Source organism: Pygocentrus nattereri, chromosome 10, assembly GCF_015220715.1.
Source record: "Pygocentrus nattereri isolate fPygNat1 chromosome 10, fPygNat1.pri, whole genome shotgun sequence".
In the NCBI taxonomy this organism is placed as follows: domain Eukaryota; kingdom Metazoa; phylum Chordata; class Actinopteri; order Characiformes; family Serrasalmidae; genus Pygocentrus; species Pygocentrus nattereri.
In genome coordinates this window covers 28,798,810-28,813,091 of record NC_051220.1, presented here as the reverse complement: position 1 = coordinate 28,813,091, position 14,282 = coordinate 28,798,810, and the positions used below count along the sequence as shown (strand labels likewise).

The following is a 14,282-nucleotide window of genomic DNA, read 5'->3' as shown; positions in this document are numbered from 1 at the left end:
ACTGTCCTTGACTCAATGGTAGGGCTTCTTTTCATGTGAAGTGATTGGAATTCCCGAAACAGTAAAGTGTTAGCAGTGCCCTTTAAAAAACCTACAGACAAAAGAGGCAGACAAAACAGGATACCACCCTGCAACTCTCCACTCCTTTTACATGATAAACAGACAGCTTATTGGCCAATCTATTGGGACATCGTTGTAAGGTGTCTGCTAAGTGGGCTGTCTGTAGTATTTTTTACTCTTATTACCCCAAATCTACTCAGCCTGCGTTACCTTGGACTCCCCCCAGCTTGCCCTATTCATGTGTGGAATCTCATTGTTGAGGTGGACATCATTCAAGCTGGTGTTTTAAGGCCTGAGGGAGGCTCCTACTTCATTAGAGCCGTGTTTCGAGGGCTCGGGTGAGTGTAAGCACGACATCTGGGGCTGGCGGCCAGTCGGGGTGAATAGTGGAGAAGATTCACCGATTTGAGGGAAACGGCCAAAGAGGAGCTTAGGAGCAAAGTTTCAACTGTTGAGAAGCCAGAGCAAGTGAAGCTTTTAAAAATGCCACCTGCCCCATTGGCACTGACTTGGTGTCTGCTCACACTATGGACAGTTACCTCAACTGCATATCTGGAGGAGGATGGTGAGTCTGCTTTCTGCCAGCTAAATCTGAGTCACTTAGAGGCTTGTACCACGTATTTAATGGCAGACTAATAGTCTCCAATTAATCAGTAAATTTATGAAAGTTTAAGGAGTGGTCACAGATTAACACTGAGGTTCTCTATTAAGAACACTTTTAGAGTTTGGGTTTTGGCATTATTGCTTTTTTTTATCTTTACATAAATATTACAAAATATGTTTCCCTTTACTTTTATATGGTCTGTTACAATAATGAGAATGTGTAGCAGGTTCTGGAGTTACTATCTAATAAACATATAGCATGATCATTATGCAAAATCAGATAACTACATTGGGAGTAGTCTCAGTGACGGTATGAACTGGTGTACTGATTGGAAGCCAATAGTGTTGATATACAGGTATATAGAAATGTGCTATACTAACATCTTACTGCTAACTAATAGCTTGTCTGAAACTCCAGATAATATTTTATGTTTTATTTCCCTCTTTACCCACAGAGCTCAATGAAACTGTTATCTGTACCAATGACCAGATGCAAGTTATCATTCCGAGTGCTTTCTTTCTCAGCAAGGAACCTCCTGTTTATGTATGTTTGTCTTAGACCCAAAAAGCTAATAAGCAAATAAGTTATTTTTGTGATGAATATGTTTATATATATTAATATATTCAGTCATTTCTATTCTCAAATTTGGAAAGAGCCATATTATGTGATGCACTAATATTTACTTGTCTATTTAGATTTGGGATTTGCACCTAAATGACCCAGAGTGTCGTGGTGTTGAGATTGGGGGTGATTATGTCTTCAGTATCAAGACTAATCTTACAGATTGCGGCACCATCATGGTAAGTTTAATTACTGTCATTTTATGCAGAACACTTTTAACTGAGTATATTCCTTGTGATTTTTAAAAGCAATACAAATAGTTAAAACTAGACTTTGATTCCTTTCTTCATATCTGAAATCATTTGTGGTTATTACATTGCATCTTTGTTGGTTAAAAATTTACCGCTCATTTCATAAAACTCCTGTGGGAATTTCGTGACAAATATCCTAATTCAGTGAATTGAGTAATACTCCTGTGGAAACAAAATTGAAATGAAATGCAGCTACACTGATTGATGATTATGCGCATGACGAACACTAATCTGGGGGCTTTGTTTGCCACAGGATAATTGTTTTATAATATGCAGAGAGGGACAGGCAGAGAGGGAATGAACAAGTGTTGCTTCTTTCCCTCCAAATTGGACGGCCTGAACGCTTTCAGAGCTCAGAGGGGAGGGCCAGTAGCCACGCTGCTTTAAATTACCTTGATTTATATGGAAATGATGACTGTGTTTTCAACAGTAGTGAATAGGCTAACCATAATTCAGTGTCACAGTTTGTAGTCCCTCTGTTATTCAGCCCTGTAGCCTATCTCATACAGTCGTAACATTGCCCAGAGGACAAGTTTCACTCTGGCAGGATATAAATCTGTACTTGAGACCATGAGGATCATTGAGAGGCTCACTCAGATTGCACAGAGGCATTTCTTGTAAAGCCAGCAAAAGGTTAACGCAGCTTTAGGGGGGTGAAAATCCCTCCTACCCCCCTCTGGTAGTTTAAGAAGGCTTTTTTTATACTGCTTTGTTGAAAGTAGGCCCGCTTTGGATTACACGTTATTTCCAAAGGGTCAAAAAGCTTTAGTTGCTGCTTTTATTTCCATGATATAGCAATTTCTGTTCAAAAACCTATATAAAATATTGGAAAAACACATCTCTACTTATACAAATGAACTGATTTTTCTTTAAGTATACAGATTTGCCCTGATGAACCATACATTTAGTGCCACTCCAGCTATCTTTAGCATTAACCTAAAACAAACAACATTCTAGAGGTGGCCCCTTTCTCTTGAATACAGACTGGCCCTGTGTGATTTGGGGTTTGTCGTTATGGTGAAGGAACAGTTAACTGACATGCAATAAAGCCTCCATGGATGGGGTGGAGAGCAGTTTGTCCTTTTCAAAAACATAAAGGCCATTTCCAATGTGTTTAAATCTCTTGTATTCATTGCCTCTTTGACAGTGTTTGGGTTGGAATTATTAATATTTTAGCAAAAGAAATGGCATCTGAAGTGAAGTTTATCATTTTTTTCCCTTCAGGCATCTGATGACACTTACATCATGTTCACCAACACCATCCGCAACAATGAAACTGATGTCATCACAAGAAGCTTTGTCAACATTACATTTGGATGTCGCTATCCTGTAAACTACATGGTCCAGCAGCCCAATGGAGAAAACATGATCCGAGTGGATGTCAGGTATGATTCTGCTTTGCATTATATAACCAGTTCATTAATCCAGTCATGCCAACCAAGTTATCTTCTTTAGTGTGAAGCTCATTGTGTAGGGAGAACATATATAATAATGGGTTTAATTACCTCTATTTGTCCAAGTTTAAAAGGGCCTGAGCCTCAGACTAATTATTTGTTTTGCTGTTCAACAATAGCGGTAACCAATGGTAACTAAAGTACGCCCTGAGGTTTATCTGAAGTGTCTGCTACAATATTCATTGAGAGTGGCCTTGAGCCTCCTTCAGAAGGTCTTTTAACATTCTCCACACCACAGGACCATCACTCTGAACACAGAGGATGGAAATTTCTCTGTGTCCATGCTGCTCTATAAAGATGAGGACTTTGAGGACAAATGGACCACTGTTCCTTCTCTGACACTTGAAGACAACATCTATGTGAAAGTTTACATGGTGTGTATGAAGAAGAATACTTGGCATGACCTAAATAGTAAGCTATTATGGGCCAATTTGTTTTCACATGACCACTTTTCAATCTTTCTTTAGGCCCTTTAAAAAGGCTGTTTTTGTGACTGGGCCTTTTTTCGACACATTTAAATTACCTCTGTTCTGACTGGCTGATTTGTATTGTGCCTCAGTTAAAAGGTAGACCATGCTGAAACAATCCTTATGACATCAGCAGGAATGGGCTGTAGACGGAATAGATGGATATATGCGATTACCTCACTTTTCATGACCTCAGAAAAACAATACATTCAAAATAGGCTGATTCTGCAGCATGGTTTCCATTTTTGAACAAAGTTGTTGGAGGAGTAAACAGTAAATTTTTAAACTTCAGCAGTGTTTACATACTACATCAAACTCCCATAGACTCTAAAGTCATGCGATCATTCTGTAGTTGGTGGCATGGTAAACTGAGGGTCTAAGCTGGTTTTGCTGTGGGAAAAATTAATGGTGCTTTTAAAATTGCTCGAACCCCACCAAAATACCCCAAACAAAAACAACAAGGTTTGTCAAATGTGATAAAGTTCACAGAAGTAGAGAACAGTAGGAGTAGCTGATGTTATTATATGATGTAATATATATTTCAATGGCTAAATGACCCGGCAATTCAGAGGATCCACTGACATTCTGGAGGAAAATGTCCCAAAATCCAGTTTGGAACCGCTTTGTTTATTACAGGGCAAAATAGCGGTGATTTTTGTACCCACCTTTCATTTTTCTCATAGAGAAATCTGCTTAGACATAGCGTTCCTAAAATGTGCAATACATGGCTACAGAAAGATGTATGACTTCCAAGGTCTATTTAAACAAGTCAAGAAAATTTTCATTTTTCCACATGGATCTAATTAACTACAATATTTTATTTAAATTTTATGGGGATGGTCCTGTAAATAACAACACGCTGTTTGTGAAGGTCAGAGGGAGCCTTTGTACCAACTTCCAGCCTTTTAAATAGTGGCTGCTATTATGTCAGATGTTTAAAGGTTATCAATATTTGCCCTAATCAACAAACTTCAGAACAATCTTTCCCTGCATACAGACCTGAAGAACAAGGCCTCATAAATATTTTGAGGGGTTATTTAGAGGACCTAACTAAAGTCACAGATCACAAAATACATTTTTTTTAATTCAAAACAAATGTTCCCTGTTGATCAGATTAATTCATCCAATAAGTCACAATCTCACATGACCTAGGGGCAAATCGGTGATTCCATCTGTGCTTTATCAGACCCTTGGCACACATTCTTGTTTACTCTCATCCTCCTTCTACATCTGCTGACTGCTTGGAACACTCTTTGCTCAATAAGTTGCTCCATTGTGTATATCTGCTGGTTATTGACAAGCCTGTCTGGACTCTCCTTGCACAGATACCAGCTAATCTTATGCTCCGAGTGGAGAGATGCTGGGCCACACCAAACAATGATCCATACAGCAACATTCAGTACACTTTCATCAAGGACAGGTTTGTGCACATCCGTATTCAGCTTGTGTTAATTTGGCTCTGAAGAAAGTATAGTTTTCATGAATGTAAATGCCTATAACATGTGGCTTACTAGTTTGCAGTAGAAGCCAAAGCACTTCATACATTTGTACATTTAATCTATTAGTAAACAAACCTTTATTGTAGTTTTAATGGTTATTCTTCTGATTCTTCTTATATACTCTATTTATATGCATACTTTTAGATGTATGACAACTTTTAGCTCATCTTTCTAGATTTACTTTGAATACCTTAATACTTCATGGATGTCACCTAAAAGGATGTTGTTGAGACACACTGGACAGTTGCTAAGAGAGCTGATGACAAAACAGCTTATACGACCCATGTTCATGTGACCCCACTCTCAGGCAGTATGCATTTCACCACAACAGCTGTGCTCACCCATGACAACACAGACGTATTTCTCTTCTTTCAGCAACAGTATAGCTTTCGAAATGTGTTGTTATTGCTGTGCGGCAAGAAAAAAAATACCTCTTTCAAAATATGTATATCGCTGTTGTCTGAGCAAAACCTCATATCTCCAAAATGATCATTGGTGAATTACAAAACCTACTTTACTTTTTCCAAGTCATTTTGGGTCATTTCTGTTTGTCCATTCATCATGAAATTTACATACAATGTAACGGGTAACGTATTTTCAAATTATGCCATCCATCCATCCATCCATCCATTTTCTAAGCCGCTTCTCCCTCAGGGTCGCGGGATCATTATCACATCAGCATCATTATTTTATATATTATAAGTACTATGTAAGATTCTTGTAACATTTACATTATTAAAATATATTTATCCCATCATAAATAAATACCAGTTGTCAAGCCTTTTCTGTATGTTAATCCCACTGTCTATACCACCCTATGAAAACTTTTGGTGTCGTTCCAAGACACCTACATAAATTAACTTTCTGAGGACTTCATTTAATGATCGCTGTATTTTCATATGATCGTTAACAGAATTTTACAAGGCTTAACTTTTCATTAGTAAAACCATTTGGTCTTTTAATTTAAAAAATCCCAAATTGATAAAATAAAGTGCAAAGATCTTAGACATAAGGACATTATTTAAAATCATTTACATTGACAATAAGTGTCCTTGTGCTTGTAAAAACAACATATATCAATAGAATAAATGCAGATCAATATAAGTACAGTAAAAAGCGACAAGAATATCTTGTTTGATATCTTGTGAGCTAGTTTGAAAAAGTCTCTCATTGAAGTTTGTCTCTTCAGTGTCTCCAGCCATCACATGGATTTGTTAAATTCCACAAGCAGCACATTTAATTTAACATAATGCAGCCCTGATTAATCACACCAGGGATCGGACAACAGCTACAAATAATACTAGACAGCCACAAGGAGAGATGGACATTGTTAAACAAACACTTCAACTTAATAAAATCCCTATTTACTGTATTGATATTATTTGTATTCATTGTCATATTTGTCTTGTTCTAAGCAAATAAACACTTACTACCCAGATAAACAGCTTTTTAATTCAAATTTTCTCAAGTGCCTAAAACCTTTGCTCAACCTTTGTCTCTCATTAGTTGTCCAGTGCTGGAAAATGACCAGACGCTGGCTGTGATGAAGAATGGACGAGGTCCAGAGGCTCTGTTCCGGATCCAAATGTTTAAGTTTGTGGGCAGTTCCTACACAGATGTTTTTCTCCACTGCAATGTCCAGATCTGTCACAGCACTGCAGGAGTGTGCCAGCCTGTGAGATTATCCTGCCTCTACATCTCTTATACCGATGCACATTCCATCATCAAAAATAGGGCATATTGTGCAAAATATGATATAATATAAACTGATAGTGGATTAATCAATAAGTACTGACCTCAGTAACTTTTATGCAGAACACAATGTAGACACCCAATCAACAGTATAGATTTTGGAACTAGCATGCTTATTGACTCACAGACGCTGGTGACAGCAACCTCTTAGGTACTGTAATTTGGTCCAAAATTATACAGATACATCTGTAGTTATTGAATTAATTCAGTCAGTACCATCAAAGTAACCCTAGCTACAGACCCTGAAATGCATGGTTTATGAAATGTAAGATCTAGTGGATTAGTGAAAACCCCAAACCCTACACAATGCACTACAATTATATGTAAGGTCTCTATATCAGTCTAACTGAATTTCCTTTGTGTTCTTTTTTGTGATATTGTATATCAGAACCATTATTTTCATAATGAGATTTTTCTGATTTTCCTCAATTTGCTCATTACCACCTTCAACAAATGCCAGAACTGCTCAAGTGAGGATGCGTCAGCACGAACACGAAGAGACGTTGCAATGTCCCACACAGTGTCTTATGGACCAATAAGAAGACTCCCACTGAACCGTACCAGCCTAAGTAGGTTTCCTCTACTCTTCTGTGTGTTGGCCTTACCAAATGTTTCAGTCTTATCTGTGTATGACCGCATGTGATTTGACTAACCTGTCAATACCTCCTCCCTCTTCTCCTTTATGTGAAATAACCCATTTCTCTATGCATGTCTCTATTCCAGATGCGGGTATGCCCTCTGTTGAAACCTTTGTGCTGGGTGGTCTGCTGGTGGTTCTTCTGCTCATCACTGGTGTGTTTGGAAGGCTGTGGCTCAACAGTAGACGGTCCTATCCCACCCAAGAGGCCCAGCTCACCCTGTCCAACATCCACCACATCTCAGAAGTGGCCACCTAGGCTGGAAGACACACCTCTCATATACATACATACACAGACACCATGAAATATATATTCTGTACAGAGGGCATCTGGTAAACTTTAGTGTGTTGTTTTAAAGAAATGGAGATTAAATTTAGGTCACATTGAGAAAACTTTGTTTTAAATGTGTACAATGTAAGTTTTATGATTCTTTGTTTTATTATTTTATGGTTGTAAAACACAAGGTTAGGAAAAAGAAGAGATTTTTAAAATAAAAGAACTTTCGCAGTACTCTTTCCTTAACTACTGTCTACTTGTTCATTTATTATGCAGTAAAGGTTAGAATACAAGGCTTATGACCCAGCCATCTTGAAGGTGAATTACACCATTTATTTCAAAATCTCTCCATAATTTAATGGTTAAGATATAAATAAAGTCATTCAGCGTGGTCTGATGTGAAATACGCTGTTGAGGAGAAACTTACCACATCAGAATTGTTCACAGTGGTGATGATAGCTAGGAACCAGACATCAGAGATGTTTAATGCCTCTTAAAGCTACCTCACATAAAGCTTTTACATACAATGATACAGATATGCAGATTAATGCCTGAGACATCATTTTATGATAGTTTTGAGATAAGATTTTGACCTAAAATATTTTTTTATATTTGCTGATGTTGAAGAGGAATGTGCCAGGCAAACAGATTTTATTTTACCATTATCAACATTATACATTACTTACGTAAATAAAACGACGATATGTATTATAGACACTGTGTCCTCTGGTTCCTGTCACCACCACTGTCAGTGAGTTACTCTATATTAAACCACTCTGACTGACTTTGTCTACATCTCACTGATTGAATTATGAGGCAATTTTGTGAAATCTGCTGAATTTTCCTTTAATCATCCCACTTTGCAGTCAGTGTAGCAAAGTGTTTTTTACAGGCCAAGAATGAAATGTTATGTACAGTAGGTTTAATATACTGGTCCCAAAACAAACACATAGCATTAAACCTGAGATTTATTCGAATGCTTGTGTCAGAGCATCAACAGACTAGCAGGTGTATTAGTTGAAGACCATTTATTTACAGAGGCAGAGCTTTATCGTGGGTTTGGTCAGTACTTATCAAATCTCCGCCCATGTGATGCATGCAGGCCTGTTGAAACAGCGTATCATTACTCAGTCAGTCAACGTAAATAAACACAAGGAGCAGACTGCATTAGTAAAGTGGGTAACGTTAAAATATTACAGACTAAGTAAGTCTGACATTCATGTAGCTTTAAATCTGTGAACAACAACAGAGCCCCAATCAAAAGTACGTCTACCAGACTGTCACGGTAAGTGAGGTTAACTTTGTTTGTTAACTTAACTAACGTTAGCTAACTAGCTATTCTAGCTTTTAGGTCTAACCACAGTTAGCCTGGCTAGCTTAGCCCGGCAGCAGCATCTTATCCTGTCAGACCGCAGAACAAGCCAAGGAAAATATACCGGTACGTTAGCAGTTTGTTGGTTGAATGACCAGATATTACTAGTGTCCGCACCATTAAAAGTAGCTTTAATTAAGTTGGCTAAAGGGCTAACTCACCTAGCTTATTTAGCTGATTAGCCAGATAGCTTCGTTACTGAGTGCCATAAGCCGGTGTGTGTGAGCAGACTTCTGTTCTAAAATTAGGTCGACTGCCTCCTTTGTTAGCTTTGTTGGCTAATAACGTACGATGTAAGTAACATTTTATATCAGCAGAAAAATTGTTTAGGCTGGTTTAATTATGTGTATGAAGTCAGGGGCTTATGTATTTAAACAGGTAACGTAGTTAAGTCTTCATTTTGTTAAATGTTTGTTTTATTCCTCCTGAAGAAGTAGCTAACTACATAAGCAACAGTTAGCTAGGTTAGCAAGCTAGCTACCGAAATCGCTTAGTCAGATTTGGCTCACCTGCCTAAAATAATATGCATTTAGGCGTCAAGCCTAAACCTGATAGTTCGGTGTTTAGCGTGCAGTCACAGCTCAAACAGTAGACTTAATAGCCACTTATTCGTAACGTAGTTAGGAAGTTAACGTTAGATGGATGTAAACTGCTTTCGAAATCAGCACTACCTAACAAGGTGTTTTCATCTGCTGTGAATTTCGCAATGTTTATTCCCTGCTGCGATCACGTGTGGTCTGTTGAAAGTCTCGTTGGCACTCATAAATAACTATCATAAAGCCGGCTTAATGTAGGTACGGTGGGGGTGGGGGGTTGTGAAACCACGGTCTTGGACCATTCGGAATAAACACAAGGACAAACTTAAAAGATCCAGTATTTCTTGTTATTACTGCACCGTACATTCACCTGCTCAGTCACTCAGGCCCTGTCGTGGGTTTCAGACATTTTTCCTGCATGTGTATGCGTGGAGAGGCTTTAGTTTTTCATTGAAAGCTGTAATTGTTTTTCAGTAACAGATTGTTAAGAATTTAAAGGTCAGTTTTCCACTTGACCTTCTGCTTGTCTTGGAAGAAGCAGTGTGACCATGCAATTTAAGAGGTGTTATGAAATGACATGCAACAGCATGGACATTCAGTAAGCATACTGTGGACCTGTAACATGGTCAGGATTCTTATCCAACACAAATAACAAATGTAAACAGTTGCATATTATCAGGAAAAGATGGGAAGTTTCTGTTTTTAACCATTTACTGTCTTTCCTTCATTTTGCAGGAAGATCCTGTGTCATAGCCCCACTGAAATAAGATCAGCTTCAAGTTAATATTTATAATGGAGGAGCTTCATACCCATTGCCAAAACTGTGTTAACAGAAGGTGTATGGTAAGGCCAGAGACTGGCATTTCCTGTGACCTCATAGGCTGCTCACTTGTTTGTGGGGCAGTTTTCCACTCATGTAAAGTGGACGAGCACCGTTTACTATGCCCATATGAAAGAGTGCCTTGCCTAAATAGTGGTTTTGGATGCCCCTTTTTGATTGCCAGAATCAAAATGGCACAGCACTTGGGAATATGCCCAGCCAGTGTTGTGTGCTGCACCATGGAATGGAACCGATGGCCTGTGAGCTATGCTGATCGAAAGTCCTATGAGAACTTAAGTAAGGAGGTTTATGATGTTGAACAGCTAGATATGGCATTGGCCCTACAAGATCAGCGTATGCTACTTGAGTCTCTTAAAGTAACGACCACTGTGACAAAAACGGTAGATGAGAAAAATGAAGAGAATGAAAAGATGAACTCAAGTGTCCAGGAGGTCGAAATGACAAGTGGCCTCATTGAAATGGATGGGGAGTCATACAACGAACTGTACAAGGCTTCAGTAGAGACAAGCAGAAACTTAGCAGCTGCTTTGGACATTCTGAGCAGTGCAAACAAAGGTATTGACTTGATCATGGAAAACCTCAGTAGTGCAAAAGCTGATAGAAATGGAGCTTGTCACAGTAATCTAAATGGGGATCTTTGTTCAGAAGAATGTAAGAATGTGGTAATGAAGGAAAGTGACACAGACTCTGAGTGCGAGTTGGGAGCTGTAGGTGGAGTAGACTGTGCTTTTTCTGCAGCTTATGAAGGAGAATGGATGGATGAAAATGGATTTGACTTATGTTCTGATGAAGAGGATGAAATAATTGGTAAAGCGGAACTTGATGGACTGCAGCTGTGTAATGAGTTTAGAGATGTGGAGGATCATGAGAATGGTGATCTTGAAATACATGTGAAGAGAGCTGAGGTCAGGATTAATGGTTCTTCAGACATGAGGCCAGAGGTGCCTTATCATTCCATGCCTGTTGTAGCTGAAGAGGCAGAAATGGCCCACCCACCGCAGTTACCACTACCTCTCCCCATACCCCTACCTGATTTGGTACAGAACAATGTTTTGCAGCAACTGCCTGTTGAAATCGAGGACCGGTGGCTGGAGCGCAAGTTGCAGAACCTTCAAGTACTCAGAGGTATGAGTGTGTTTACATTCAATGGACGGCGAACTCTTCTGTCTAACCCTTATTTACTACGGGCTAAGATGGAAGATAAGGCAGTGGACACGTCTGATCTAGAGGTTGCAGATGATCCAATAGGCCTTCATGGTATTGACCTCATCACTGCTGCTTTACTCTTCTGCCTTGGAGACTCACCAGGGGGCAGGGGGATTTCGGACAGCCGTTTTGTAGATGGCTATCGGATTGATTTCGGCACACAGACTTTTTCCTTTCCATCTGCTATACTAGCCACCAGCACTATGGTGGGCGATATCGCCTCAGCATCTGCTTGTGACCATGCTAGTCCGCAGCTGTCCAATCCCAGCCCCTTCCACACCCTCAGACTGGATCTGGTTCTGGAGTGTGTGGCTCGGTACCAGACCAAGCAACGCTCCATGTTCACTTTTGTGTGTGGTCAGCTGTTTCGCAGGGATGAGTTCTCCTCCCATTTTAAGAATGTTCATGGAGACATCCATGCTGGCCTTAATGGTTGGATGGAACAGAGGTGCCCTTTGGCATTCTACGGCTGCACCTACTCCCAGAGGAGGTTCTGCCCCTCCGTGCAGGGCTCTAAAATCATCCATGACCGATACTTGGGCTCATTTGGTGTGCAGTCTGGTTTAGCTGCACGTCCAGGCGAGCCCCTCTCTCGAAACACCTGCCAATATGGCTCCCACTGTGACCACCTCAGCAGCTTACCCTTTGAGCTACTGCAGCACGTTGCAAGCTTTCTGGATGGCTTCAGTCTCTGTCAGCTGTCTCGTGTGTCTCGTACCATGAGGGATGTTTGTGGTAGTCTGCTGCAATCACGTGGTATGGTGGTCTTGCTCTGGGTGAAGACAAGATGTGCTGATGGATCCTCCTCTTGGCGAATTAAAGACAAGGCAAGTTATTATTTGTACTATAAATTAGCTTAATGTGAAATTTGCAAATGGTTATTCCCAGAACATTGTGTTCTACAAATGACTAATAAACTGCTGCCTCTCATGTTTGACTCTTAGGTCTGGAGATTCAGTACAGCCTTTGGAACAGTCAATGAGTGGAAATTTGCCAACATTTCCAGCATGGCCGACCACTTAAAGACATGCAAGTTCAACACAGTAGCTCGAAGAGAGGAGGCCATTCCCCTGCCTTGCATGTGTTACACAAGAGAGCTTACTAAAGAAGGACGTTCACTGCGCTCAGTGCTCAAACCGGTGTTATAGGCCAAGCTCAAATGCAAATAAATGTGCTGCTCTAGAAGCTTCCAGTTTTTTTTGTTTTGACAGACATGAGTCATTTGACAATACTTCAGATATTCTGACAAAATACCTTTTGATTAGTTATTTGTTTCTTTTTCTTTTCAGAACACTGTGCAGTGGAGCCTTAATTATTGGCATTTGACTTATTAATGTGTTTTCCTAATAAAAACAAGCTAGGTTTATTGCATATATTCATATTTTATATTTATTACTATTGATATTCTTTTGCACAGTTAGGCCCTAAACATATTGTGTCATACATTGAAGGGTCATTGCTTTGATGTGTGTCCTCTTACTCCAGAAATGCTGCATAGTCAAATGTTGATGACCAAAATTAGGTTATCTTGCTTATCATTCTGGTTAGAATTAAACTGTTAAGTCAGTTTGTCTTCGACTTTTTGTCTCTAATTTTGTGACACACATTGTTGTATACTGTTGTTTTTTATATGTGTCAGTTAAACAAGCAGTCTGATTTTGGTTTTAATATATGATATGTAGCACTTTACTCTGTACTATTGACGTTTACTTTTCACAAACTGATATTGAACTGAAACTGAATTATGTCAGTTGAAATATCTTGATGCTAACTCAGCACTGTCATCATTCATTGTTGCTTTAGAAATGAGCACCAATGATGCTCCTCTGCTGTTCTAGCTGTTAAATTTGTTTTACTTTCACACAGTTAGACATGTCTGCCAGTGCTTTTAGGTCTTTTGCAGTTGACAACACTACAACCACTATTTTGTCTCGAAAAAGTGAGCCATTAATGTAAGCCTGCAGGACAGGTATGGGTTCCTGGTGTTCAGATAGCACAAAATGGCTTATATGTTGGACAAATCATTGACATTTTCTATAGCTCTGCATGACACATTTCCAGAATTATCTTGTATGCCTCTCAGGGTTCTAAAGATCAAAAGAATGGATGTTACAATCTATAGAAAGAAACTTGATAGAAACTCTGAATTGTACTTGAGTAGTTAAGATGTTGGTAATGTTCATGATAAGAAGAGGGTTATTCTGTTTTTGATGTTTTTGGTAAGCTGATTTCAGCAGTTCAGGGCCCTAGAATTGTTTTTGCAAATCCCTATTCATAAATTCGTTCATTTTCAGTGTGCAGAGTTTTCAGGAATTTAACATGGAACTGCATGTTAGAGAATTCAAGTATAATTGTTTATGACTTAGATTTGAAGAACTGTAATTCTACTGGACTTGAAGTGACTCAGTAGATTTGCATGGAGTCTCATTACTCCATTGTTGAAAAAATGTTTTGAATATTGACTTTTTTAAATAAGGATAAATGAGTCTTTTTCAGTTATTTTATACCTGATGTTTTAGCATTAATGCATTGTGATGAACCACCAGCAAAATGACTGTACTGTTGTGGAGAAATGCTTGTTTCTCTTATTCCTGATGCATGGGATGCTTATTGTTGAAAACCATGGTTGCCCTTAAATGGTTGTCCTGGGTGTATCATTTAATGCATTTTGACTGCATTTATTTAATAAATGATTATGAAATCCA

General features: G+C 39.0%; 2 protein-coding genes across 4 annotated transcripts; both read left to right on the top strand.

The window, feature by feature from the left end:
* The first annotated feature begins 276 nt into the window (after nt 1-276).
* On the top strand, nt 277-7,856 carry si:dkeyp-110a12.4 (pancreatic secretory granule membrane major glycoprotein GP2). Its single transcript, XM_017699908.2, has 9 exons — nt 277-625; nt 1,119-1,207; nt 1,360-1,464; nt 2,761-2,921; nt 3,229-3,364; nt 4,783-4,877; nt 6,463-6,631; nt 7,169-7,277; nt 7,432-7,856. The coding sequence occupies exons 1-9, from the start codon at nt 544-546 to the stop codon at nt 7,602-7,604; spliced, it is 1,119 nt and encodes a 372-aa protein (XP_017555397.2). The 5' UTR covers nt 277-543; the 3' UTR covers nt 7,605-7,856.
* An 846-nt stretch (nt 7,857-8,702) lies between these two features.
* fbxo30a (F-box protein 30a) lies at nt 8,703-14,282 on the top strand. 3 transcript variants are annotated; one of them, XM_017699904.2, is made up of 3 exons: nt 8,703-8,907; nt 10,266-12,404; nt 12,522-14,282. In XM_017699904.2, the coding sequence occupies exons 2-3, from the start codon at nt 10,323-10,325 to the stop codon at nt 12,723-12,725; spliced, it is 2,286 nt and encodes a 761-aa protein (XP_017555393.1). In that variant the 5' UTR covers nt 8,703-8,907; nt 10,266-10,322; the 3' UTR covers nt 12,726-14,282. The 3 variants fall into 3 exon arrangements, with proteins under 3 accessions (XP_017555393.1, XP_017555396.1, XP_017555394.1); XM_017699907.2 differs by lacking the exon at nt 8,703-8,907 and adding an exon at nt 8,978-9,060; XM_017699905.2 differs by lacking the exon at nt 8,703-8,907 and adding an exon at nt 9,156-9,287.